This window comes from Moschus berezovskii, chromosome 1 (assembly GCF_049115385.1).
Source record: "Moschus berezovskii isolate FMDL1 chromosome 1, NW_MosBer_1.0, whole genome shotgun sequence".
In the NCBI taxonomy this organism is placed as follows: Eukaryota; Metazoa; Chordata; class Mammalia; order Artiodactyla; family Moschidae; genus Moschus; species Moschus berezovskii.
This window is the reverse complement of record NC_142460.1, coordinates 158,934,551-158,961,609: the sequence shown is the minus strand read 5'-3', so window position 1 is coordinate 158,961,609 and position 27,059 is coordinate 158,934,551. Positions and strand designations below refer to the sequence as shown.

Sequence of the window (27,059 nt, the reverse complement as noted above, 5' to 3'; positions counted from 1 at the left end):
ACTCTTGAGAGTCCCCTGGACAGCAAGGATATCAAAACAGTCAATCCTAAAGGAAATCAACTCTGAATATTCATTGGAAGGACTCATGCTGAAGCTGAAGCTCCAATACTTTGGCCACCTGGTGTGAAGAGCTGATTCATTGGAAAAGCCCCTGATGCTGGGACAGATTGAGGGCAGGAAGAGAAGGGGGAGACAGAGTAATATGGTTGGATGGCATCACTGACTCAATGGACATGAGTTTGAGTAAACTCTGGGAGACAGTGAAGGGCAAGGAAGCCTGGCATGCTGCAGTCCACAGGGGCTCAAAGAGTCAGACGTGACTGAATTACTGAACAATGAATAAATGAATGAATGTCTGCTTTTCAGGCAGCCATCCTGACACCATTCTCGGCCTCAGAGTTCTGAAACCCCTGCTGTTTATGACATTAGCAGAGTGCCAACTTGCAAACAGTGGTCACCAAATGACTCACGGCTAACCAAAATGATTGCATGAAAGCCCACCCAGGGATGTCACCACATCCTCCCAGGTATAAAACTCCAGACTCAGCACTGGATCCCAGGCACCCCTGAGCTGTCCAGGCCTCTGTCCTCACCGCTCAGGCCCACTCTTCCTAAATGGCACAGAGCCCATCAGGTACACTCACTTCCCTAAGATGTTTGGCCAACCCTTAGGACTGGATTTCCAAGCTCTAAGCCAGCCTTTGGGAGTGGGCACCAGAACAGCAGAGAGGCCTCCTGGACAGAGACACTTCTCAATCTTCCCAGAAAAGAAAATGTTCCATAGGTTTGACTCTCATTAAGAACTAAGGTATTATAATCTTACTTCACCTGCATCATTGAGGAGCCATAAAACTAAAAAAAAAAAAAAAAATGTAGTGGGAGGACTTCCCTGGTGGTCTAGTGGTTAAGAATCCGTCTGCCAATGAAGGGGACACAGGTTCAATCCCTGGTCTGGGTAGATTCCACATGCCATGGGGCAACTAAACCCATGTGCCACAACTATTGAGCCTAAAAGCCACAACTACTGAAGCCCACGTGCCTAGAGCCTGTGCTCTGCAACAAGAGAAGTCATGATAATGAGAAACCCTAGCACCGAAACTAGAGAAAGCCTGCATGCAACAACGAAGACCCACTGCAACCAAAAAAAAAAAAAAAAAAATGCAGTGGGAACAGTGACTGGCATAGGAATGGTCCTTGCAGACAATCCCATCCCTTGGCTGCCCTCCTGGCCACATCCTTGGTCCATCCTCTGGGACCTGGAGACCAGGCTCCTCCTACCTCACATCTCATTTCACAGACCACAATGACAAACCTTCCTGCACCAGGCAAAGGCAGGTGTGGGGGGTATCATCATAAACTCCAGGGCTTTTAACTGGTAGTTTCTTCCAATTAAAAATGCAGGACATGTTTATTGCAAAAATATGGAAAACACAGACTGTCACAAAGAGGAAGAACAAAACCACTTATAGGTTTCCCACTCAGAGAACTACCTCTGTTCAGGCATATCCTCTTCAAGTCTTGTGGATCTGGATCTCACACAGATGTCCATCCTGCCACCTCTACTTAAATTTATAGAATGAACTCTTCCCCCAAGTCAAAACTGTTCACAATAAATCTTTAAAACCTGACTTGTAAATATTTCATAGGTGGATGTCCCAAGATTTATTTACTGTCTTGCCAATTGCTAGATACACAAGTCTTGCCCTCACTATAGGTTTCTGAACAGATGAATTACATGATTAAGCACTGTTCAGTGGACTGGGTTTCCATTTATTCATTCAGGAAGGGTTTCTAAGCCACTTGATTGCTGCCCCCACCCCCATGCCAGGTCCTGTTGATAATGCTTATGTGCTGTGGGTGAGGGAAGGTGCAGCAAGAGAGGAAAACTGAGGAACAAGGAATTTGGGGGTCACCAGTGTCAAGTTTGGCTTGGGAACATAAAGCAATAAATATAAGTAAGCAGCCTTCTGTGTCTGTCGGTCTGGAGACTGAAGTAGCAAAGGCCTAGCTTGGCTGGTCAGGGTTTGTGGCGGGACACTAACTGGCTCTTAAGACGGTGTCCCTGAATCCCAGCTCTGTCTCTGTGTGATGCGGCAGTTCCCACGAGCTGCCCATCAATTTTCTCCACTCTACAACGTGGACAACATGCACCCCACAGCACAGACAGCATTTCTGAAAAGGCCTGACCTTGTTATGTCACTAAATTTGGCACATACAGGTGCCCCCCATTGCACTGGCATTCACAACAACATATCCATATGCCCCATGTTTTATCACACAGATGCGTCCTAGTAAAATGCATTGGACTTTGTGGTGATAGCTCAGAAAGTCATAACTGCTGCTAAAAATGTGTTGGTGCTGAGGGTGGGAATTCTAAATACTTGTGACTTTAAGGTAAACCAAAACAGGCTTGACTAACACTTGTCTCCACTCCTTGTAAACTATATATACATGTTTGTGTATTAAACTTACAGGTTGACTCATGGGACCCAAGCTTTCCTGGGACAGGGAGGCTGGAGCAGCAGCAAGCCCAGCAGGGCAGCATCCCAACAGCAGCAGCAGTCTGAAAGTAAAAAGGCAGCCACAGCCCCGAGGCTCACTTGTCCAAGTCAGCAACAAGGTCCAGGGCTGCAGATGGCCCACTAGCAAGGCCAGTTCTACATCACTCTGGCTTGGCCATGGGTGAGTGGGATGTAGGTGGTGTGGTCTAGGGTACAGGCAGGGGTCCACAGGAATGTTCCCACTGGCATTAGGGAAGATGCCCTCCATAAGGGTCTCTGTCCCACTCCCTGGTGATAAAGTCAGGGAGTGTGGTCCCAGCGAGCCCTTTGTCTACTTGCTCCAGAGAGATGTTGCCCAGCTGGAGCCTGAAGAATAGACCCCACGACCTGTCCAGGGCTCTTCCATGCTTGGCAAGGATTCTCCGTAAGAGCTCCCAAGTCAGGGAGAAGTGAGAGAGGATGGTGGAGAGAAGGCAGCGTGTGAGTAGGCCCTGGGCTCCGGAGGGCATAACAAACGCAGGGCCCGATGGGGTGAGGGTGCCCGTCATAGGAAGGTTTTTGCTGGTTCCAGGAAACCCCAGGCCCACCAGCCTCCACAGGGCCTGAGAACCCCTTGTGAGCGATGACCAGAACCAGTGAGGTTCTGATCACAGCTCTGTGATCCGGGACAACAGCAGTTGGGGGCCATGTCTACGCCTCAGCAAGGCCCACCTTCAGGGCCAAACAGGCTTTTAAAGAGGGTAGCCCAGGCCTCTGGGACTTTCTGTTTCAACCCAGTTAGAGGGACCTGTGGGAGAAGGAAGACTGACCTTCTATCAGACACAGTGAGGAAAGTGCCCAGGAAGAGGCGCTCTGCTGGATCGGCTCCAGGGGATAGACACAGAAGGGCAGACATGGCCCCACAGAGGAGAGACCTGCCTACTGCCTGTGGGGCCACAGCTGTTGGGCCTGCCTTGTGATGTGGTGAGGTCCCCATCACTGGGGCTGTGCAAGGACATTGCCAAGAAGATTTCAGCCTCTTTGAACACACTTTTCAGAATTACTGAATTTCATTTTAACATTTAATAGAAACTACATATAATATTTTTTATTGCATCTTACATAAGATAACCACTACAGACACTTACATAGTTTAGAAGCAAGATGGATGGTTAAGAAGGGGCCAGTCCTGTGGGCTATTTTCTCAGAGGCTATAAGTCAGAGATCACTGAGGAGAGGAGCTTCAGATTACTCAAGGGAAGAGGTGAGGAAAGGCTAAAATATAGGCTGCTAGACAGAGATAATGAGCCACTGGGATTATCGCTATCCCAAGACTTGGGAAAGAGCATTACAAAAATCCCTCTTCCCTTGTAGCCCCAATCTCAGCAGCTATGACAGGAATCACCTACTCTCTTCCTTGCCTAGAGTGGGAAAACATCACAACTTAAAGACACTATTGGTCCCTGCCCCCAACATTTGGTTAGACCATATATCATTCAATAATCCAGAAGAAAAGCAAGGCAGCCTGGGTTGTCCTTTAGTGAGAGACAGTCAGAAATACTTCCTTAGAGAATGGGGAACACAAATCCCCCAAACTCAACTGGTTTCCAAAACACACTATCAACTGACACGGGTGGGTTCGGGCTTCCCGTGTGCAGCAGCCGCTCCACTCTGAGGCAGTGGTTGCAGAGGCTTTCTCAGAATTTTGAGATCCCTGTGATCAGCACCTACCTCCAGCAATCTGCATGTGGCCTAAAATGTCCACTGAACCTTCAGCAATTTCTCTGACCAGATGATCCTCAAGAGTTAATGAAGGGTCAGAAAGCAAGGATGAAGGAGGGCACTCCTTCCATCACCCACATACCATCACCCACAGCTCGGGCTTACACGTCTGAGGCAACTTGAAATGCAGTGGGCAGCAGAAAGGAGCCTCAGAATGGCTGATAGGAACTGGTTTGTTGCAGGGTACCTGTTCACGCCCCTGGCAGCATTGAAGACAGCCTGATCTGTGTCCTGACAAACAGGAGTAAGGCAGTGTCTGGTCACTGGAATCCACGAAGACCAAGCACCTCTGAGTGGAACGAGTGGTGTGAGCCTGTTGGGCAGTACCGTGTGTGGCCAGCTTTCTGCGCTCCTTCTGCTTGCCTGTGTAGTAAGACTTCCACTCCATAGTGCTGACAATACCACTGAAGACATTTTAGATGCTTTAACTTCTCTCGTTCTTTGGCCAGAAGTCTCTCCGGGCCACTCACGAGACTCCTACCTAGAGCTTCACGCTCTGCTTTATAATTGTGTAAGTAACATTGCTTCTTCTCTTTGAGCAGATGCTGAAGTCATTTAAACTGGTCAGTGCACAAAAATTGCAAACGAATAAGCTTCTCACGCATAATCAAGGCCACTTCTTCAGCTATGTAGACGCCAGCATGTTCGAAATTTGGCTGGCTTCACTGCAGCTACATTTTGGAGTCTAAGACCCAGCTCTGTCCCAGCATGTGAGCTCAGCTGGCACAAGAATGCTTCACCCACAAGCCCTGGACTGGTCTTCTTCGCTTGAGCATGAATTACCAGGGCATTCCCACAGGCATGTTCAGCATAGGACACCCCATCTTTCTTCTCAGGCTTTGGGGCAGCACTGGGACATCTTTCTCCATTTCTTGCCTCTTGCAAGGTGCTTTCTTGTCTTTGAGGATATGCTGAGCAAAACTCCTGCCCCACCAGATAAGGTTGCGAGCGTGGGTGATGAATGAGTGAACAGCACAGGGGCTCTTAAGACCTGGGCACTGGTGTGATCCTCACTCGATCGGTTAGCAAGATGTGGATCTGCATCCTGGTCATACCAAAACCTCTGCCACTGCGCTACTCCACTCCAGCACTGTGTTTCTATGGCTCAGTTTTATCATTATTTGTATGGATTCTACACAGTAAGTTAAAAATGTTGTACAAGTCATAACGGGCAATGAAGGCAGGGCCAGACGGGAGGACTTCCACATACAAACAAGAGGGAGAAGTGGGCCCTGCCACCCGTCTTCTCCTGGAAGCCTCCAGTTCCTTCCTGCCGTGAGATTTATTTCCATCCTAGGTACCATCCCTGACCTGCCATAGTCTCCTCTGCCACCCTATAGTCAGGGGCTGGAAGTCCATTCTTATAAAATGTCAGAGCAAGGGAGGCAGTGGGGTGACCAACTTATCCCCATCTGCCCAGAACATCTTCAGTTTTAAAACTGAAAGTCTACATCCTGGGAATCCCCTCAGTCCTACACAAATTGAGGCCGTGGGTCACGCCGAGAGGCAGGACACTATGGATCATTGTTTCTTGGAAACATGGGGGCCTCTTAGGGAGCTGAGTGTAACCAGTGACGTCTAGGGAAGCACCTCCACAGTAGACATCCAGTACAGGCTTGTGAGTGAGTGATACTTAGCTCCCCCCACTTCCCTCGAACACACTGTGAATAAAAGGCAAAGCAGGACAATTTCATAAGGGCCTGGACACTGGCAGGAAGGACTTGTAAAACAGTCTAATTCATCCTGCAATCTCTCAGGCAGCCAGTAGGGCAGGACCAGGGTGGCCCTTGCTGCCTGCTGTCTGCCTCCAAACAGGCACCCCTTTTCCCGAAGCCCACAGGGGCCTCACCGCATCCTCTAGCCAGCTCCGCTCCTGGAGTGTCCCACAGGCTCAGCCCAGGAATGGCCTGTACCCGCACCCCATACCTGTCCCACTGACATTTCCTAGGTATTGTTCCCTCCATGCCCAACAGCCTGGCTGGGTGAGTTAATCACATAAACTAGTTCTAACTTGAGGTCTGTGGTATCATTTCCCAAACTCTACCTGGGGTCACACCTGGAAGACCTGAGCCAAACCTGGAAGACCTGAGCCAAACATGGTGTGGCTTCCTGGAGCATCAGTGTTACTACAACATTTGGGGGTAGACACAACATATGATTTGGAAGCACACAGATATATTGTGGAAGAAAAATATAAAATTCACTTGATTCTAGGATAAAATGTAAACCACCACAGAAACGTAATAATCACATCTCCAGAGCCCACCTTCAACCCCTTGTCCTTCTCCAGTGTGGAGATCTGGTCACTCCTTTAGAACTCAGGGCCAGCCACTAGCTTACTGAAGTTCTCCTGGTGCCATCTGCATTTTTAACTGAGGCCTTCTGTGCTTCAGGCCAGCATCTCCTAAGGGTGTTGGATGGGACACATTTCAGAACATATATAGTTAAGGCTAATGTTTGGGTAAACAAAACTTATCACTGGGACTCTCAGGTTCCTAAAGGACTTGAGTACACACTAAACCTTAAAGGAAGGGTTAGTGTTCCCACATTTCCAGAGGCAGAGGTCAGCCCTGTAGGGGTCAGTGCCGATGCTGACCAGACTGAGTGCCCCACAGGTCACAAGTCCTGGGGTTACCGCCCCAGCCGGTGCTCTCTCAATTCGACCCACAGCCTCTGGAGCATCTCCCCCCAGCAAGGTAACGAGGCTGAGGAGATGGTGAGAGGGCTGATCACTGCACAGCGTCATCCCATCCATCCAGCCCGCAGTAGAGTCTGAGTCTCTGGGCCTTGGTTTCATCCATCACCCCTGATCAAATTTAATCCATTCCAGGGAATCAAGGTCCTCTCAATCAAGAGAGCTGGGATTAATTGCAGACAACCCAGCCAGCCCACACCCTCCTCATTTGCCAGCTTTCAGAGCAGGTCTCCCAGCAAAGCTCAGATCCAACTGGCCCTACTCCTGGTCTCATCTCAATCAGCAACTTGATAGCATGAGATGGGAATCTGACAACCTAAAAGGACCTCAGAGATCACTAAGCTCAGACCCAAATGTTCATGGACAAGAGAATCTGGAACTCAGAGGCATTCTGTGGCCATGGGAAGGAGGGGACTGGGAGTGAGCTGACACCGGTGGGAATTCTTGCTTTGCCACTGACTGGATATGTGGTCTTGGATGTACCTAGATTTCAAGTATGAAATGGAAATGCTTATACCTCCTTTGCAGGGCTGTTTTTATGAACAGAAAAAGTTTAGGAACATATACTGAAAAATCAAATTCAAGGGAAAAGAAAACCATTCAGCTCAAGCCAGAAGAAAAGCTGGAGCATGTAAATACATAAGATTCCATCCAGTTACTAAAACCAAGCTTTGAATCTGCTCTTAACTCTTCCTAAAAGGCAAAGGAGAAGGGAAACTGAGTGGGTGATAAGATTTGGTAATCATACCACTGCAGGATGAAAATCAAGTTTTACCTGATAGCAACACTTGCTGTTTAGCTACAGTAATCAAGACATGGTGGGATGGGCAGAGAGATACACACATACATCAATGAAGCATGATAGAAAACCCAGAACGGACCCACACAAGTATGGCCAACTGATCTTCGACAAAGACGCAAAGGCAATTCAATACAGCAAGAACAGTCTTGTCAACAAATGGTGCAGGAACCATTTATTTGTTCCTAACCACAGGCAAAACAATGAAACCTTGACCTAAACCTCACACTTATACAAAAAATTAACTCAAAATGGGTCATGGATTGAAATGTAAAAAAAATGTATAAAACTTTTAGAAGAAACATAGGATTTCTCTTTTATGAGTTAGGATTTGGTGAAGAGTTTCTAGACAACAAGAAAAGCAGGATCCATAAGTTTAAAAATTGATAAATTAGACTTTATTGGAATCAAAGCTTTTTTCTCTGTGAAAGATTCTGCTGAGAGGATGAAAAGCTACAGACTGGGAGAAAATGTTTGTAAACAATACGCCCAATGACGGACTTGTATCTCATATATGTAAAAAAAAAGTCTCAAAACAATAATTCAAAAATACAGTAAGAAAAGGGGCAAAATATATGAACACATATTTCAGTGAAGAAGGTATTGCTGCTGTTGCTGTTTAGTCACTCAGTTGTGTCCGATTCCTTGCAACCCCATGGACTGTAGCCCACCAGGCTCCTCTGTCTACGATGGGACTCTCCAGGCATGAATAGTGGAGTGGGTTGCAATTTCCTTCTCCACGGGATCTTCCTAACCCAGGGATCGAACCTCCGGCTCCTGCATTGCAGGCGGATTCTTTACCAACTGAGCCAGCAGGGAAGCCTGAAGAGGGTATACACATGGCAAATGAGCACATGAAAAGATGTTCAACAGTACCAGCCGATTGGGAAATGCAAATCAAGACCACATTGAGATCTCACTACACACCAATTCAAACAGCTAAAACACTCCTGGTTCCCTGAGATCTTGCAGGGGTCACCACCCCTCTCCGGGTCCATTTTTCATTTGGAGGAGGTTCTGGCCAGTGTTGACATTCTATTGTTGTGTCAAAATGGGGTCCGCCAGTTTATTTTCACCAGTGGCAAGGAGGAATTCTTAAAAAAAAAAAAAAAAAGAATAGGGAGGAATTCTTTAAAAAAAAAAAATAGTTAAAAAACAACATCAAATTCAGTAGAGGAACTGAATTTCTCATACCTTGCCAGTGCAAACATAAAATGTTATAGCCACTCTGGAAAACAGTTTAGCAGTTTCTTTAAGAAAAAAAAATCAACAGGAAACTACCATGTGACCCAGAAAATGCACTCCTGGGCTTTTCAGTTCAGTTCAGTCGCCCAGTCGTGTCCGACTCCACAGCCCCATGGACTGCAGCATGCCAAGTTTCCCTGTCCATCACCAATTCCCAGAGCTTGCTCAAACTCATGTCCATCGAGTCAGTGATGCCATCCAACCATCTCATCTTCTGTCATCCCCTTCTCCTCCTGCCTTCAATCTTTCCCAGCATCAGGGTTTTCACCCCAGCAAAATGAGAATTTATGCCAATACAGAAACCTATACTGACTCTTCATAGCAGCTTTATCTGTAATAGCCCCAAACTGGAAACAACCCAAATGTCCTTCAGTAGGTGAATGGCTGGACAAATCATGATAACGTCCATGCCATGGAACAGTATTCAGCAATAAATAGGAACAAACAATTGATACGTGGAACAACTTGGAATGATCTCAAGGGCATTATGCTGAATGAAAAAAGCAATCTCAAAAGGTCACACACATATTTCATGTTTCATTTATATAATGTTCTCAAAATGACAAAGTTATAGTGCTAGAGAACAATTAGGGTAGTCAGAAGGAGATCTCGGTGGCAGTGGGATAGTCTTAAAGCAGAGGGATGGCAGTTCCCTGAATCTGTATCCATGATCGAATGGCCTGGAACTATTCTCACACATGACTGCAATGTCACTCTCTTGTTTTTCGTCTTACATTGTAGCTATGTAAGGTGAAACCCTTGGAAGGAACCAGGTAAAAAGTACATACGTCCTCTCAGCACCATTTTTCCTATGAATCTGTAATTATTTCCAAATAAATCCTTCTTCCACTTGCTTCCCTGATAACTCAGTTGGTAAAGAATCCGCCTGCAATGCAGGAGACCCTGGTTCGATTCCTGGATCAGGAAGATCTACTGGAGAAGGGATAGGCTACCCACTCCAGTTTTCTTGGGCTTCCCTAGTGACTCAGCTGGTAAAGAATCCACCTGCAATGTGGGAGGCCTGGGTTCGATCCCTGAGTCGGGAAGATCCGCTGGAGACGGGAAAAGCTACCCACTCCAGTATTCTGGCCTGGAGAATTCCATGGACTATATACTCTATGGGGTCGCAAGAGTCGGACAGGACTGAGCGACTTTCACTTTCACTTTCCACTTGTTAAATTCATCACCAAGAGACTAAATGAAAACCAGGAAAGGGCTTGAGGCACAGTCACAGGAGGAAAGGATCTGAATAACCTTTGACCTCCACCCCACCCAGTCCCATAGTTCTCCCTCCTTGACCCCCAGCACACACATAAGCAGAGCAGGGTGGGCCTCTCAGGGGACAGACACCCTGGAGAACATAACACATGCTGTCCCTGTGTCAGAGAAACAGCCCAGGAGGGAAAGAGCATGTCAACTCACAGGTGGATGAGGGCATTTTCTGGCCCAGGGGAGTCTCTTCAGTGTCTTCCCAGGCATGGATTGCAGGTTATGGGGATATAGCACTTTCCTCTGGAAACTGAGAAGTTAGGCCCAAGCTGCTGCCCCATGGCTGGGGGTCAGAAGCCTCCGGACATTATGGACACAGGCCAGAACAAAGCACCCCTCCCTCATCTGGGGGGTCACCAGAGCCACTCAGACCCAGCCATGAGATCTCCTTCTTCCCACTGTTCCTCCCTGCCTTCCACCCCCACTGACAGGACAGCCATTACTTCGCTAGGCTGGGACCCTGGCTGTGAATGTTCCCAAAATGTGGGCAGCAATTAGCAATCAACCACTCCTTCTATAAGATAACCCCAGTTTGGTTCCAAAAGTTTCATTTTAAGAAGAAATAGATCTCTTTGAGGTTGCTAGGATATATTAGCCACCAAGGTTTCCCCGACTCGTGCCCCATAAACATTGAATGAACCTGTTCTTAACTTGGAGCTTAGGAGTTTTGGATGCCGAACTGCTCCCCCTGACAATAGCTGGTGAGCAGGTACTCTGCTGCTGTTGCTGCTGCTAAGTCGCTTCAGTCGAGTCCGACTCTGTGCGACCCCATAGACGGCAGCCCACCAGGCTCCCCCGTCCCTGGGATTCTCCAGGCAAGAACACTGGAGTGGGTTGCCATTTCCTTCTCCAATGCATGAGAGTGAAAAGTGAAAGTGAAGTCGCTCAGTCGTGTCTGACTCTTCGTGACCCCATGGACTGCAGCCTACCAGGCTCCTCCGTCCATGGGATTTTCCAGGCAAGAGTACTGGAGTGGGTTGCCATTGCCTTCTTTGGAGCAGGTCCTCTACTTCTTAATTAAAAAGTTATTTAATAAGAAAAGGAGTTAAAAAAATACAATACACACAGTAATTATTACTAAGAATGTGTTTATAATTTGTGTTCAATAACATTCTAATTAGCCTTATGTTACGAAAAAGCATTACATGTTTAAAAAAAGAAAAAGAATGCTGTAAGCAAGATGGCTCAGCGCTAAAGCATCTGTCTGTCAATGCAGGAGATGTGGGTTTGATCCCTGGGTTGGGAAGATTCCCTGGAGGAGGGAAAGGCAACACACTCCGGTATTCTTGCCTGGAGAATTCCATGGACAGAGGAGCCTGGTACTGCAGTGAGAAGGAAAAATGAGGAATGAGTTTTTCTTTCCCTTTCCTGAGAACAAAGAAGATAAAGAGAACAGTGAACGGTGTAGAACATTCCTAGTTTTTACTTTTAACTGTTCCTAACCTGTACTTTGTACCTAAGCTTGCTTTTCTGCCCCCTAACTTTGCATGTCTGTAAATAAGTTTGGTTTTCTGCCCCCTAATTCTGCATAAGCCACATTTTGCACCTATTATCCTTTGGTTCTATGCCAATTACATCCTGTATTTGGTGCTCACCTTTATAGCACTCTCTTGGCAGATCAACCCTGAGAAGTTTTTCTGTATCAGAAAGAAGGCTGAAGTAAAAATACACAATGGACCCAACTTCTGGGCCACCAGACTGCCAGAGGCTACCTGAAGCCAGCCTATGACTATTTTTGAAACAATGAAAGAGGAAGAAGACAAAATCCTAAGACCTTTGTTCCTCACCACTGACCCTTAACCGCAAGCGCTCATCTTATATAAACGACTCCTCATGGGAGGGCGACACAGTTCTTGAGGCATGAGCCTACTATGTTGCCCTCCCACCAGCTAAGGATTAAAGCCCCCTTTTTATATCCTCCAAACTCTGTCTCTATAATTTTTATTCGGCTTCAGTGGGCAGAGAAAGCCAAGATTTTGTTCACCAACACTGTGGGCTGCAGTCCACAGAGTCACAAAAGAGTTGGACACAACTGAGTAATTGTGCAGGCACGCACACAAGTCAGAAGCAATAGTGACTCTCCAGAGTAAATAACAATTGTATTGACTCCTGCAGAAGGAGGTACCAAAAACGCAGCCCACGCCTGAGAGTCACCAGGCTCTTGAAATGAGACCAGGAAGAAGGAAAAGATCTGCACCTGTTAGTGGCTATACACATCTGAGATGCAGCCACTGGTCACACCTGGGATGTGTCACCACAGTCTGGAGAAACCCCTGACTGCTCGGAATAAGTACATCCAAGGTATCTCCACGTGCGTATACAGAGCTAACCAGCGCCGTGAAATACACAGGGCCAGGCACACAGGAGTTAGGGTTTGGGGCTCTGACTCCGGAGGCTCACATTCCTGGTTCCTCTACATACCACCCTTTCTATGTCTCCACACCCAAGAAAACAGTCTCGCAAAGCCTTGTTTTCCTCATCACTAATGGGAACAGTAACAGTATAAAGTTGATAGAGCTGTAATGAGGATTGCATATGGGTAAACTATTTCCATAGTTCAAGTACATTCAGACAGATCAGTTGCTGTTAGCTACTATTGTTATTTTTTGGATATTATTATTACAAACTGCAGTTTCTCTTAACTATTAACTGTGTCTCACAGAATGAGGTGTAATTGGTGTGATAATAGATCCGAAATGACGTTTGTATGCTGAGTCTTGTTTGCTGAGGCAAGAATTGACCTCACAATGATGCCAATACCAGAAAGCCCAGCATGATTTACAAAGCTGTTTCCTCTGCCTCTTTCCACATAATCCTTAGGAAGCCCTCCCCCACCAGCCCTCGGAGGGTAGGCATTGTTCATATTACCCAGTTTTTTTCACTTGAGGACTCTGAGGCTCAGGAATGCTTCCCTGTGTCACCAAGTTAATAAGGAGATGGCATGAGGCTTGGATCTTAGTCCCCTTGTTTCATGCCTTTTCCCAAACCATATGGTATGTGGGGTATTGCAGGAATGTCATAAAGCCTATTGGGCTTCCCATGTGGTTCAGTGGTAAGGAATCTGTCTGCCAATGCAGGAGGATTTGATCCCTGGGTCAGGAAGTTCCCCTGAAGGAGGAAATGGCAGCCCATGCCAGTATTCTTGCCTGGGAAAACCCACTCGAGTATTCTTGCCTGGGAAATCCCATGGACAGAAGAGCCTGGCGGGCTAAAGTCTATGGGGTTGCAAAGAGTTGGACATGATTGAGAGACTGAACACATGCACACCTAAAGCCTACTGGTTAATCTGTCCCAACAATGAGGAACCTAGAAAAATGATGGGGCGCCAGGTTGGGTGGCCCTTCTTCTCCCATATCACACATGTCACAAGACGTGTGCAGTCCACACCCCCTGGGGAGGTGCAGGGCAGCCACCAACCTTCTTATTGGGAGGAGGAACTCTCTCATCAAATAGCAAAGTCCCCAAATGTCAGCAATGTCCCCTGGAAGAAAAGGCTTCAGGGAGTTTAACTAATGGAATTCCAGCCCCCAGATTTGCCTTGAGATATCAAATTTCCTACCTGTTTTCAGGCTGATAAGTGAAGCTAAGTGGAAGTTGCTCCTAACTCTGGCCTTAGAATTACTATGGATTAAGGGAGGAAATGATTGAAAAAATCTGGTTTTCAGAGTTCAGAAAAACTTTTAACTGGTATGAATCTTAAGGAGGCCAATTGGCCTGGGCCCAGGCCTCAGGCACGTGTGACTAAATCATCAGCATGTGATAAATTATCTTATTTTTATAGATCTTCAAAGAAACTGCTGCCGTAAACTCATTTATTTTAGAGACTCAGGGCGGGTCTAAACAGATCAGTCTCATTTGGGGTTACGCTGGCTATGAGCTGTCCCTCCTGCTCCCAGCACTAAGAGTGGTGCAAATAGAGGACTTAGCCTCCATCTGGCTCCCTCCAGGGCCTCTTTCTTTACAGACCTCCTGATGATTGCTCTGGCCCTTTTCTCCCAATTCCTAATTTATTAACACCAAATTTTCCACAATTCTCTGCTGAAACCTTTCTAAACTTTCTTAAAATGATGGGACCAAAACCGCACACAGTGTTCTCATCAGGGTCTGGCCAAAGGTGAGGAGATTTGAGGATTATTTTAAACTCTCTCAAAATTTCTGTCTGACTTACATCCGACCATGGAATCAATTCAGCCTAGGGTGGTATGGGGAAAGAACAGAAGCAGGAGTGGGGAGCCCAGCTCTATTGCTAACAGTATGTGTAAGTACACAGATGGGTTCCACTGTGACCTCCAGATCCCTTTCTTTTGGACACAAAACCAGCCCAGAGAGACCTTTATCCTCCCTTCATGTGTTCTGGGTTCCCCTTAATTGTTCCACTGGAGGCTTTACCTCCCCGAAACTGACTGTGTGCAGAGACAACCTGTCTGCACCATCTGCCCTGACTCCAAGGAAACCTGACCTGGGCTCCACCACCTCCCACATCCTCACCTCCTGTGCCTCCCAGAAGGGGCAAAAAAGCCTGAGTGTGGATTCCACCATTCCGGTCCCCTTGGACCTGTGAGTGGAGGAAAGCAACCTCACCACACAACTGCCTACACCCAGCTTTTCTTCACCCACTCCCCATAACTTGCCAGGCACCTGCCTAGACTTTATTGCATAGACCAAAAGCCGCTGCTTTTCCGGGGCTAGTTCCGGACCAGGAAAGCTGGTCCAAGAGCTGCAGTGTAGGTTGCCAGCCTCGGGGGAATTCTTAACATTGCAGGCAGCAGCCCGTTCAGGTAGCAGAGCCCACGCGCTGGCTGCCGCCCTCAGGGAAGAGGAAAGCATAGTCAAGAATGGCTTTTCTGCCACCCACTCAAGCTGAGACGGGCTCTGATCTTCATCTCAGAGGGACCACCGCCTGTCCCCTACAGGACGCCAGACCAGGCACTTCCAAGCCCACGCCCTTAACAAAGTAACTGCCACAGGAGCCCAAAAAGGTGTCCCAAAGATGCTCTTGTTCAAAGAACTGGGCAATTCCCTACCCTAGTGCCAAGACTACCTGAGTAGAGTTGGCCCAATAAGCAGGTAACTTTAATCGCCGTTTCCTACCCTGAGGAGGGCGTGTTAGTAAGCGCACGCACACGCACGCATGCACACACACACGCGTGCACACACGCATGCACACACGCGCACACAGACACGCACATATGACCAGCACCGGCTTGCCTGGCAGGGCGCCCCCTTGCCCGCCGTGCGGGGTCCGCGGGGATGCGTTGGGGAGCGCAGCACCGACCGATGGACTGCTAGGGTGGGCGCCCGCACCCCCAGCGCCTCCCAGGCGCCTGCAGCACCGACGCCGGGACCGCGCCGATGGTGCGCCCTGTGCGGCTCGGGCTCGACGGCCCGGTTTCTCCGCTCACCTTAATGTTGCTGAAGATAGAGCGGGGGCTGCAGCCGGCTCGGCCCGCAGAGGCGGCGCTCCCCTGGCGCGCGCCGGGCTTGGACAGGAGCCCCATGGAGGCGGCAGCACGGGGCGGGAGGCCGGGCGAGCGGGGCCGGGGCGCCTGGGCTGGGGCGGGCGCCGAGTCAGTGGCCGGAGGAGACTGAGCGCGAGGGTGCGCGCCTCGAAGTTTTATAAGTGGCCGCCGCCGCCGCCGATGATGAAACGCGCACTCCCTCCTCCCTCTTTCCCTTCGGTGTCAAAGGCGCCGCGAGCCCCCGCCCCGCCGCCGCCGCCCCCTCAGGCAGGTGGGACGCGGTGGCCCGCGGCGCTTAACCTCTTTCTGGCCGAGGCGTCCCTGCGCCCGCGGCGGGGCCGGGACCCGCGAGGCTCGACCGCCCGGGAGAAGGTCCCGCCCGCCGGAGGGTGGGGGCGGCGGCGGCGGCCGGCTGCGGCGCGTGGGGGCGCCCGGGGCGCTGGCGCGGCAGGGTGGGCGCCGCGGACTCGAGGGGGCCAGGGGAGGGCGCGGCAGGGCTGCGAGGCGGGGGCGAGGGGCGCGGAGGGAGCCGACGGCAGCCGGGGTGGCTGGGGGGGAGCCGACGTTTGTGAAGGGACGGGCAGCTCCCGCGCCCCTCCCGACGCGGCCTGGGAGATTTACGGAGCCGGCCTCGGCTTGTTTGCACTCGCCGCAAACCTGGGCTCTCAGTTCCGGGGATGGCTCTGAGACTCGCTGAGGCTCTGTTTGTGTCGAGGACTGATTTATATTTAAACTGCTCTTTGCACTAGAGAGGGGCCGGGTAACAAAGGTGGAGAAGCGGGGGCCGCCCCGGGCTGGGCCGGTGCCAAGGTAAACTGGTGGTGCTGTCGAGTGTCAGCATGGCTCGCTCTGGCCTGGAGTGCTGCCAGGAGGGTGGGAGTGGGGAGGAGCGGAGAGAGTGGGGCCGTGGACAAACAGGGTACACCCACTGATCTCCTTTTCAGGGTTGGAATAGAACAGACGCTTAATTTTTTTTCCCCCAAGATTTTTTCCACCAGGATACATAGCGCTGGAAAGAGAAAGAAGGTGAGACTTCCACGGGAAGGATAAGAAGGTTCTGCCCAAAGCAGCTGCAGTAAGAAATCTAGTCTGGAGGTGTTTTTCCAGCTCCCTAATTCCTGTCATTCTTGAAGAGCCAGCGTTTTCAAGCCACCCCTCCACACATTCCCCCTCCCGACTATTCCCAGGAAAAGATGCTCCTCAATTCCCAGGAAGATTTGGCTAAGACAGGAGCCACAGGACAGATGGACCACGTAGGTCTCTTCTTTCTACCCAAGGCTTGATTGATGCCTTTCTGGGCCTGGTCTGGGCTGTCCGTGTCCAGGGGCTTCTGCTTTCCACCTGCGGCCCCAGGACCCTGGACAGAACAGCACACAGTGCCTGAGGAAAAGCCATTGGACTGTAGGTGGCTTTGGGCCAGTTCCCTCACCCACAGATCAAGGGTCAACCAGAGAGGCTTTCGGGAGCCCTGCAGCAGGCCCAGATAGAGAGGAGGCAGGAAACCGCAGTGGTTAGAAAGTCAGCTTGGAGAATTTGAAACACAAAAACGGCCCCCCGCAGAGCACTCAGCGTGTGCTGGGCACTGGGCTCTAGCAGCCATGGTGGACTCCACCAGGCATTCTGCTGGCACTCCCGGGTGTGATGCCACAGAACCCCAGCATTAGCCCAACAGTTAATAGCACTGTTATAATCTGGATTTTACAGATGATGATGAGGTCAACCGGTAAGAGTGCCTGGAAGTCATATAGCTAGCAAGCCATGAAGATGGACCTTGTTTTCCTGACTCCAAAGCCCAGACTTAATAGCACTATACCTTTGAAAAGTTATCTATTCTAGCAGCCTCATTTCACAAGTGAGACCAAGCAGTTAGCAGAGAAAGCCCAGATCAGGGTTATGGTCATATTAGGGCCGCATCACTAGAACATCTTCCTCACACATTCAGTGAGGCCTTGCTGTGGTCCTCTGATAGAATCCCAGGCAGGGTCAGCCTCTCCAACCCCACCTTGTCCTTCTCCATTAATCTGGCTTCTGCCCTTTCTCAGGACTAGCATCATCTTTAAAGGAAAGGTCTATTCAGATGCCCACAGATGGTTATCTGCCATCATCTACCTTTCCTAGAGGGAGTTCACCTAAATGTAGTGGAGACCTGACAGTTGAGCTAGTTGAAGTTGGGACTTCAATGAGTTTTACTGCTCTTTCATAACAAGAAGATGCTAGTAGGTAGTCCAGAATCATGACCAAGGTCCCTTCAAGATTCTTTAGTGGGTGCTCTTCCCTGGTTGCTCAGATGGCAAAGAATCCACCTGCAATGCAGGAGACTTGGGTTTGATCCCTCCGTTGGGAAGATCCCCTGGAGAAGGGAATGTCTATTCTTGCCTGGAAAATCCCATGGACAGAGGAGCCTAGAGAGCTACAGTCCACGGGGTTGCAAAGGGTCAGACTCAACTGAGCGACTAACACTTTCACTTTCTTGTCCTCATGGCTGGCTCCACCACCAGCTTCCTCTCCTAATTCCAGGGAGGTGGTGGAAGATGGAAAATAGGAAGGGGCTAGCGCTCACATCAGGGAAGCAGATCTCTCCTGTGCATGCTCAACTACTTTTCCTTAAATCTTGTTGGCCCAAACTGGGTCACACAGTCATCCATTAGAAGGAGGCTAAGAATTGTGGTTAATATCTGACTGCTTCCTTTCAGTGTCTACAGTAACCCATTTCCCCCAAAAGAACACCCTCAGCGTCTGTTTCTAAGGTTCTTCTCATTTCAGCAAATACTTCTCAGCACTAGAAAAACAAAGCACAAGGATAGTTCCTAACTTCAAAGATTCTAGGATCTCAGGGTGGGGAGCAAGAAGAGAAAGCATCAGCGTGAAGTAGCAAAGGAACTGTTGTGTACGTTGGCTATGGGAACACAAAAGAAGGGCAACAAGAAAGCTGCCTGAAGGAGGTGGCTTTCAAGCTGAGCCCTAGGGACTATAAGGATTGGGAGGATTAGAGTGGAGGAAGGTAAATCTACTCCATGATTTCAGTCTGGCTGGAACTGAGATCAGAAGACAGTGAGGAGGTGTGCAGTGAGGAAGCTGGAACACAGAGTGGCATGCAATGAAGCGCAGGTCTTATTCCCAACAAAACACTGCTGCTGCTGCTAAGTTGCTCCAGGCGCGTCCGACTCTGTGCGACCCCATAGACTACAGCACACCAGGCTCCCCCGTCCCTGGGATTCTCCAGACAAGAACACTGGAGTGGGTTGCCATTTCCTTCTCCAATGCATGAAAGTGAAAACTGAAAGTGAAGTCTCTCAGTCGTGTCCGACTCTCAGCAACCCCATGGACTGCAGCCTACCAGGCTCGTCCGTCCATGGGATTTTCCAGGCGAGAGTACTGGAGTGGGTTGCCATTGCCTTCCCTGCCCAACATAATGGAGAGCCTTTAAAGGCTTCTGAACAGAGAGTGACCGTGCTGGTTTGCATTTTACATGGGCGTATGGGGCAGCTGGATCAGTATACAGTGGGGCAATCTGGAAGCCATCCCAGGAGCTCTGCAGCAATGGGGATGATTCTGGGGAGGAAGGAAAGGCACAAAAGATGTTAGGCATCCAAGTGTCAATGAGGGAGATGTTAGAGATGACTCCCAGGTTCTGACTTGGGCAACCTGCATTGGTGATGCTGAGTGCCGAAGAGGGGACCCAGAAGGAGCAGCAGCAACTGGGGGCATGTGGTGAGTCCCTGAGGCTCATTTGAGTTCAGATTGCCTGGAGTACGTGCAGGAAAGAGATCCAGCAGGCAGATTGGCACAGGGGTCCCGTGCTCAGAGGGTATGCTGGGCTAGAGGTCGGGGGCTGGGTATCCACATGGAGGCAGTGGGTAAGCCTTGAGAACAGATATGACTCCTGGTGAGCAAGTTTTGGAGAAGTGGGTCTGGGAGCAGCCGCAGCAACACCCAGGTAGTGCAGGGGCGGGGGAGCCAGCAAAGGAGACAGAGGGGAAGAGGCAGCATGGAGAGGAGCAAACCCCAGAACGCACGTCCACAAGTTGATAGAGCCCTGGGGCAGCGTTCTGAGGAGGAGGTCAGGAGCATGCCTGGGATGCTGAGGAGGGACGATAAGATCCAAGGATAGCCATTGGACCTGCAATTAGGACCTTGGCAGGAGTGTTTGCGATGGGTAATATGACCAGAGGCCAGACTCTTTGGCCTGAGGAAGACCTGAGAGGGAGAGAGTGCAAACAGAGGCCAGTAGAACTTGCCCCCGGGGGCGCAGAGGGGAGGAGGAAAACAAAGGAGCCAAGCAGCTTCTCATCTTAGCCCTGAAACTACCTCTCTGCCTGAAACTGGAGCAGTTACGTTCCTCTGGGGCTTTTGCTTATGCTCCTCCCCCTGCCTTGTAGCACTTGGTTTCTGCCCTTCAAGGGTGGCTCCTGTTACTATCTGTTCTGGGCCCCCATAACAACAATAGAACTAAAGGAAACTAAAGGCCATTATGCCCATTTCACAGATGAATAAACTGACGCTTGGAGCTCTTCCCTAACACACACCATGTGTTCCTCCTGCCTTTATTATCACAGGTAGCAGTGGAGACTATACGTGTTTTGCTGAGGGCACAGACCCCCAAGTCACACATAAATGCCACTACCCCTCCTCACAAGCTGTATTACTTTAATAAAGAAGCCTGCATCACCTCGCAGTGCCTCTGTGCCCCTTCCCAGCTGTTATAAGTGTGTATGAGGCCATGCTAAGTTCCCAGTGCGGGTGCGGGAGTTGCTGGTGCCCAGTGGGCGCCTGGTGGTTGGCAGGATTGAGGTTGGTCTTTTCCTCTAAATCAGTTGTGAGCCTTTGGGACAAAGCTTCTGTGTTCATTCTCTTTGCCAAGCATATCCTGTAGCTTTAAGATGTTTATTAAGTGGAATTGAGCTGAAATGAATCCCAGAAAGACCCAGTGACTGGGGAAGGCCTCATTGCTCCAGAGGCCTCCAAGCCCCTACTGCTTGCATACCAGGCTCCCCCCTCCCGCTGCCTTCCCTTCTACTCCGCTGCCTCCACCCCCTATCCTAGGCCTCCCTACTCAGCCTTGTTGTCACCGTTGACTGGCTAGAGGCCCCTTGGTGTGTTTATCGGTCCCCGGGCCACACCCACCACTCCTGCAGCCACAGATGGAGGTCTTTGACAGTTTGGACTTAGCTATGATTTTGAACTAACCCTGCCTGGGTTGGGAAGATCCCCTCGAGAAGGGTATGGCTCCCCACTCCAGTGTTCTAGCCTGGAGAATTCCATGGGCTGTGTAGTCCATGGGGTTGCGAAGAGTTGGACACGACGAAGCGACTTTCACTTCATTTCACTTCATTGACCACCTAGCTCCTTGTGTGCCAAGGTGATGGGCGTGGGGTGGAGTGGGGTAGGAGGTTGATATGGGGCAGGGTTCCCCCAATGGCTACACCCCTCACTAGGTGCAGGATATCTCTGCATCCAAATGACACTGGTGTGGCAGCCTCGTCCCTTGTGAGCTGCTTTGGCCACTAGTTTATATTTTTATTGAACAAACGCACAGTGTTGACAGTCCTTGCCTGGCAGTGGCACAAGGCTGATTCATTTAATCCTCAAAACAACCCAATAAGAGGAGTTACTTTTATTAGTTCCATTTTATATTTGGAGAAACTGAGGCTTAGAGAGGTTAAAATAACTTGCTTAGGGCCACACAGCTAGTAGGTGGCAGAGCTGAGATTCAAACCCTGGCCTCTCAGAGCAGAGTCCCAGCTCCTGAGAGCTCCTAAGTGCATCCCCTGCTCCCCTCTCCCCCACCAGAGGGCCTTTCAGGGGTCTGAAGTCCACCTTGAGCCTCACCCATCCCTGCCCCCTCAGGACCTCCGCTGCCAGCAGCACAGCAGCTTGAGTGGGGGTTTGAGCACAGCCTGGGGCCACTGGGATCCTTCTCAAGCCAGCTTTGAGGACCCTTCACGCCTTTCTTCTCTGCCCGCACCTTCCCTCCTGCAGCAGCTGCAGCAGGCTGCCTGGGCCTCGCTCGGGGCTGACCTTGCTCCCCTCTCCGCACGGAAAAATGCAGCAAAGGGAGGGGCAGGGTGTCCCACTCCTGGGACCCCAGCTGCATTGCATGTTACCTGTGGGAATCCAGTGTTTGCTCAGGGTGGGCATACCGATAGCATGTCTGCTTTCTTCCCGGAAGGGCTTCTCACGGCCTGAGGTCTTGTTCCAACTCTGGGTCTCACCTGGTGCAGGTCACTTGCTGCTTGGGGAGGAGGTGTGGCAGGAGATTCAGCAGAGGCAGGAAGAAGAGAGACCCCCCAAGCCCTGACTCTGCACTCCTCCCCCTGGGCAAGGAGCCCCAGCTGGCCCCCATTCTCTGTGCTCCATCCACCCAGGTTCAGGCTGTCCCCAAGCGGTGTTATCACAGCCAGTCCTCCTGTGTGATCACCAGCCAGCCTCCCTGCAGCACACAGACTTCACTTCAGCCTCCTGATCCTGCCATGTGAGGGCCCCAGGCCCATGGATCATGTCCTATGGATGTTGCCAAGTAACCAGAAAACTAGTGCTTTGTCTCTTTGCCATGGCGTTTGTTTTTGAACTGCTTGTTAATCTTTAGGTTATAGTCTTTCAAAAATAATTTAACTGTGTTTGAACTCTACTCCACCCATCATTTGGCACCGCTATTAAACCTTTACTGACTTTTCTGTTTTTCCTGTTTCTTTCCAATAAGCATGTTTTTACCTAGAAAAATCACAGTGTACCATTTGGCTCCTACTTTTTACAATAAGCATTTTTCCATGCTGAGAGAGGCTTGTCACCATTCTTTGAATGGCTGTGTGGGCAACCAGGAGTTATTTAAGCCTTCCACTGCTGTTGAATGTTGGGGGTGTCTCTAACTTTTGTCTTTTATACACAGGGACTTGATGGATAACTTTCTGCAAAAAAAAGCTCTTTGCCTTAGGACTGATGGCCAGCAGTGTCATTTGAACACCACTAGATATTTTTCTCTGTGATATTCAAAATTATGCCTCCTGCTATATTTCTACCACTTAGGTCTCTTCTCACCAATGACACCCCTCCTGGCCCCTGTAGAGGGTGGCTGGCCCCCAGGGGAAGTGGCCTGACTTGCTGTAAAGTCCACCCAGGTCCTGGGGACCTCCTAAGGTCTTTCTTGTCTCCAGTAGCTCAAACAGAGCCCCAGAACTCAGAAGGACACCTCCAGGCTGACCCACGGGTGCTGGGTGATGTGACTGCCTTGATCTGCCACTCTTTCTCCCTCCCCCAGCTCTGGAGAAAGAACTGTAGGTCAGAGGCCTTGGGTAGGCACCTTCCCAGAAAGAGCCGATCTGTACCTGTATGGTCCAGAGAGGGACCCCTTTTTCTCTCTGCCCTGTCAGCTTACTGGCTGTGTCACCTAAGGCAAGTCGCTCAGCCTCTTGGTGTAGCATTGGCCTCTCAGAGCTGCACGAGGAGTGAGCGGAACTCACGAGCCCTCGATATGATCACCACTGGTAGAGTGGTTGTTTTCTCCCGGCTCAGCGATTCTCCCTCCTAGGCCCTGTTCCATCCTTAGCTGTTCCCTGCTTTTCTCCTTAGGAGGCCTCCTTTCTCCAGAAATGTCTTCCCAGAGGGAGCCTGGGAGACCGTAATCCAGCCCCTGCTGTGGAAGCTGCGTGCGGGGTGGGGGTCACCTGTCACCCCCGCCTGAGGTGACTGAAGGCGTGAAAGGCCAAGCTGCCTGTCCCGAAGGCACTTAACTGGAGCCCATCCTCTCTGGACGCTGGGGATGGAGTTGGGGGTCCGGGAGGGGCACTGCAGAGTGAGCACCCTCCCAGGTCCCGTCTCCACTCCCCCCACTGAAGCGTCCCATCGGCCCCTCCACGTGCACTAGGAGAGGCTGGGCGTCCCAGTCCCCGCCCTGGAGTTGTACCCCCCAGCACCCCCCTGCCTGGGAGCCGGAGGCCTGGGCTGCAACGCGTAGACATCACCCCGCCCTCTCCTTGAATCTTCACACTTGTCCACAGCAGGGTCGATCCACGGGAGCCCCGACCGAGGATGTGCTAAGCACTTTTTGAATTTCTGAAAGTTCCCACCCAGCCTGGACAATTTTGATTGTCCCCCGGGACCCCGGATCCTGCTCTGCTCCCTGTCAGGCTCTGGGTCAAGGTCTGCCTCATGCTCCCACCCGGCTTCTTAAGGCAGTCAGTTCTTTTGTCAGTCTCGCTGCTTGACCCAATCTCCTCCTCCTGTATTCGTCCGGGTCTGGGGCCTCCTCACCGGAAAGGCCTCTAGCTCCCTCTTTCTTTCCCTCCTACCCGCCGTAGCTCCCAAGGGTTCTCTGCGGCCTGCTTCTGTCTCCTCCTCTGAGAGGGAATGGGTCCTACCTGGCTGTGCACACACCTCTGTGCTCTTTGGACAGACCCCATATCAGGTGGATCGCCAACTTTCGGGGCAGGGACCAAGGACAAACACATGGAGATAGCAGGATGCCCCGGGAGACAGAAGAGGAGCCCTGCTGTCTGCAGAGCCCCCCCACCACATCTGGGATCCCCATTGCACTGATCACACAGACCTCACCTCCCAGATAAACAGCACTGGGCCTTCTGGGGCACCTGACCTGATGCAGCCAACACTTCCTCTGACAGCTCCCATTCTGTCCTCTGCCGCCCCCGCCCTTCCAGGAAGAAACAGCTCCGCTTTCTCAGTGGTAACTTTGGGGCCTCTAGAGCTCTGTGGGGCCCTTCAACTGGGCCGGGGTCCCTCACACACCCAGGCCCGTGTTCCTCGGTTGCTGAGTCACCTGTTGAGGTCACTTGCCAGTGATCTCCTCTCCGTGAGGCCTCCTCCCTGGTCATGGGTCACCAGGCGGGAGCGCCGGGAGGTGAGGCCCCATTGCTGGGAATTCGGGATGAGAATGTTGATTGCTTCCGTGTGAAGCCAATGGAGGAGGAGGAGGAAGGCCACCCGGAGTGTTCGAACCCAAGACCCAGGGAGTCCACAGCTCGCTCACACAGCAGTGCTCTGAGACCTCACTCTGGCCACAGTGGCAGGGACGATGGCCAGCGAAGTGGGCATCTCCCGCTGGCCCTTCCCTACATCTCCTGGTCCCCCGCTTCCCACGCTCGGGTTATGAGTTTTGGTGGGTGGGCCCCACTGGGGCAGAGGGTGTGGGGCCTGGGCCTCTGCTGGAGCAGTCGGGAGAGCATGCTTTCTTCGGGGGCTGCCAGCAGTGGGGACACCTTCCTGGATGCGGGGGTGGGGGAGGGCGCAGATGCTGGGAGAATCTGTCCCAGGATGTGACCACTGAAGGAGCAGGAATGTGGGACGAAGGTCACTGAGGCTTGTGACTGTCCCTCAGGCTCTGGGTCCCGCTGGACCTCAGCACCTGGACTTTGCGATTCTGTGAGGCAGTTGTGTTGATCATGGCTTCCTGTTGCTCACAGGTAAAGTACACTGATGAATCCAATAAACCAAGGTTTGGACAACACCAGGCAATTCAGAGAGCAGCCTCAGAGCCAGAATTTCACATACCCTCAAAGCTGCCTTGCTAGGCAGGTCTCGTTGTTACTACTCGGAAGTAGAGGAGTAAAGGTCAGAGGTGAGTGTGGTTTGACACCTGCGTCTTCCGAACACAGACCTCATCCTTCTGCTGGATCTCACGTGCCACGGAGCCCTAATGCCGCGCTCGAGTCAGGCCCTGCACCTTGAAGACACAAGGATGGAGGCTGGACTGCCCACCCCTGCAGGAGACAGCCAAGCTGCAGAGGCTCCAGAAACACGTGGGGAAACAGCTCCGTGGGTAGACATGGTCACTAAAATTCATGCTCAAAAGGAATCTGTAGTAATGAGGAAAATGCTATGTCACGATGTCAAATAAAAAAAGGACAAATGTATAGATTACACACACATATTTATATTTATATAATACTCACAGTTATGTTTTTCAAAAGGCATAGAATTTTTTAAGACTAAAAATATAGCAAAATGTTGAAAAGATGATCTTTCCATGGTGGAAATATGAGTTTTTTCATCTCATTTTTTCTACATCTTTCTCATTTCCTTGATAAATTTGCTTTATAATGAAGCAAATATAATATCTTTATTTAGAGGAAAAAACAGAAAATCACTTGGTCACATAGCAGTTTTCCATAAGTACCATTTTCAGAATTGAAACCAAACCAGTCCTTTGTCTGAAAGGGCATCAGGGAAGCTATTCTTGGTCCAGTCCTGCCTTGACCACTTTCCCCTGGCGCTCAAGTTCCAGTCACTGACCTCGGCCGAAATTCACATCCATCCTGTGCCCTTCCATGAGAGCTTGGCTACTCAGGGCGCTCACATCACACCGCTGCTTGGCAGTAGCCCCCCTCATGGTGAGCTCCAGCCCACAGCAGCCTACAGGGAACTCAGGGCATTGTGCCCCTTTCGCTCAGGAGAAAATCAAGGTCCAGGGGACCTAAGAATTTACCCTCAGTGTCAGGGCTGGGCAGACCTGGAACTTGAACTGCAATCCATCTGATTCCAAAGTCCACACCTCTGGCCATGATGTGACGCAGCCTCTATTCTAAAACCTTCCTGGGTCACTTGTTTCTTTGTCCCTTTCACAAATATTTACTGACCACCTACTATGCCAATGACACAATTATTATTCACGAAGGAGGCGTGGAGAAAATCTGAGATATCAGCACAACTCAGCAGCTCACACTGCAAAGCAGGATGTGTGCAGCCTGAGGGTGCTGGGTCATCTTTTAAGGAGCAGGCAGAATACATCACAACTTCTATTTGTAGCTGTTTTCTAATATTTTTTCATTTCTATTTTTAAGCACTTATAATACACATGACACACTGCATACTGCATGTGTGCTCAGTGGCTCAGTTGTGTTCAACTCTTTGCGACCCTTCGGACTGTGGCTTCTCTGTCCATGGGATTCTGCAGGCAAGAATACTGGAGTGGGTTGCCATGCCCTCCTTCAAGGGATCTTCCTCACCCAGGAATCGAACCGGCATCTCCTGCCTTGCAGATGGAATCTTTACCACTGAGCCACCAGGGAAGCCCACACTCTATAGAGACATCCTTATAAAACATAGGTGATAACTCTTTGATTGGCATATGATCTTGTTTATATGTCCATGTAGATGAAACTATACATCGCGGTGATCAGGGAAGGCTTGTGGAGAAGGTGGGAGCTGCACTGGGATGGGTTAATCTGGCCAGAGTGAGAGAAGAGGCCATCAAAGGCGACATCACAGCCCGGGGATGGGTCCTGCTGACTCAGGGAATGGGATGTCGGCCCCCTTGCCCCTGCCTCTTCCTTCAGGCTCAGAGCCTGCAGAGCATCGGCTGGCCCTGGCAACCTCTGGGC

At 50.6% G+C, this 27,059-nt stretch overlaps 1 protein-coding gene and 1 pseudogene across 1 annotated transcript in view; both read right to left on the bottom strand.

Annotated features, from left to right (window-relative positions):
• The window catches only part of SLCO2A1 (solute carrier organic anion transporter family member 2A1), an 87,826-nt gene extending 71,903 nt beyond the window's left edge, over positions 1–15,923 (bottom strand). The window contains exon 1 of the mRNA XM_055413430.2: positions 15,673–15,923. Within this exon, the coding sequence (XP_055269405.2) occupies positions 15,673–15,768 (96 nt within the window). The 5' untranslated portion in view covers positions 15,769–15,923. The remainder of the gene's footprint in view (positions 1–15,672) is intronic.
• Positions 1,037–6,336, bottom strand: LOC129547676 (KAT8 regulatory NSL complex subunit 2 pseudogene; annotated as a pseudogene).
• Positions 15,924–27,059: the final 11,136 nt, after the last annotated feature.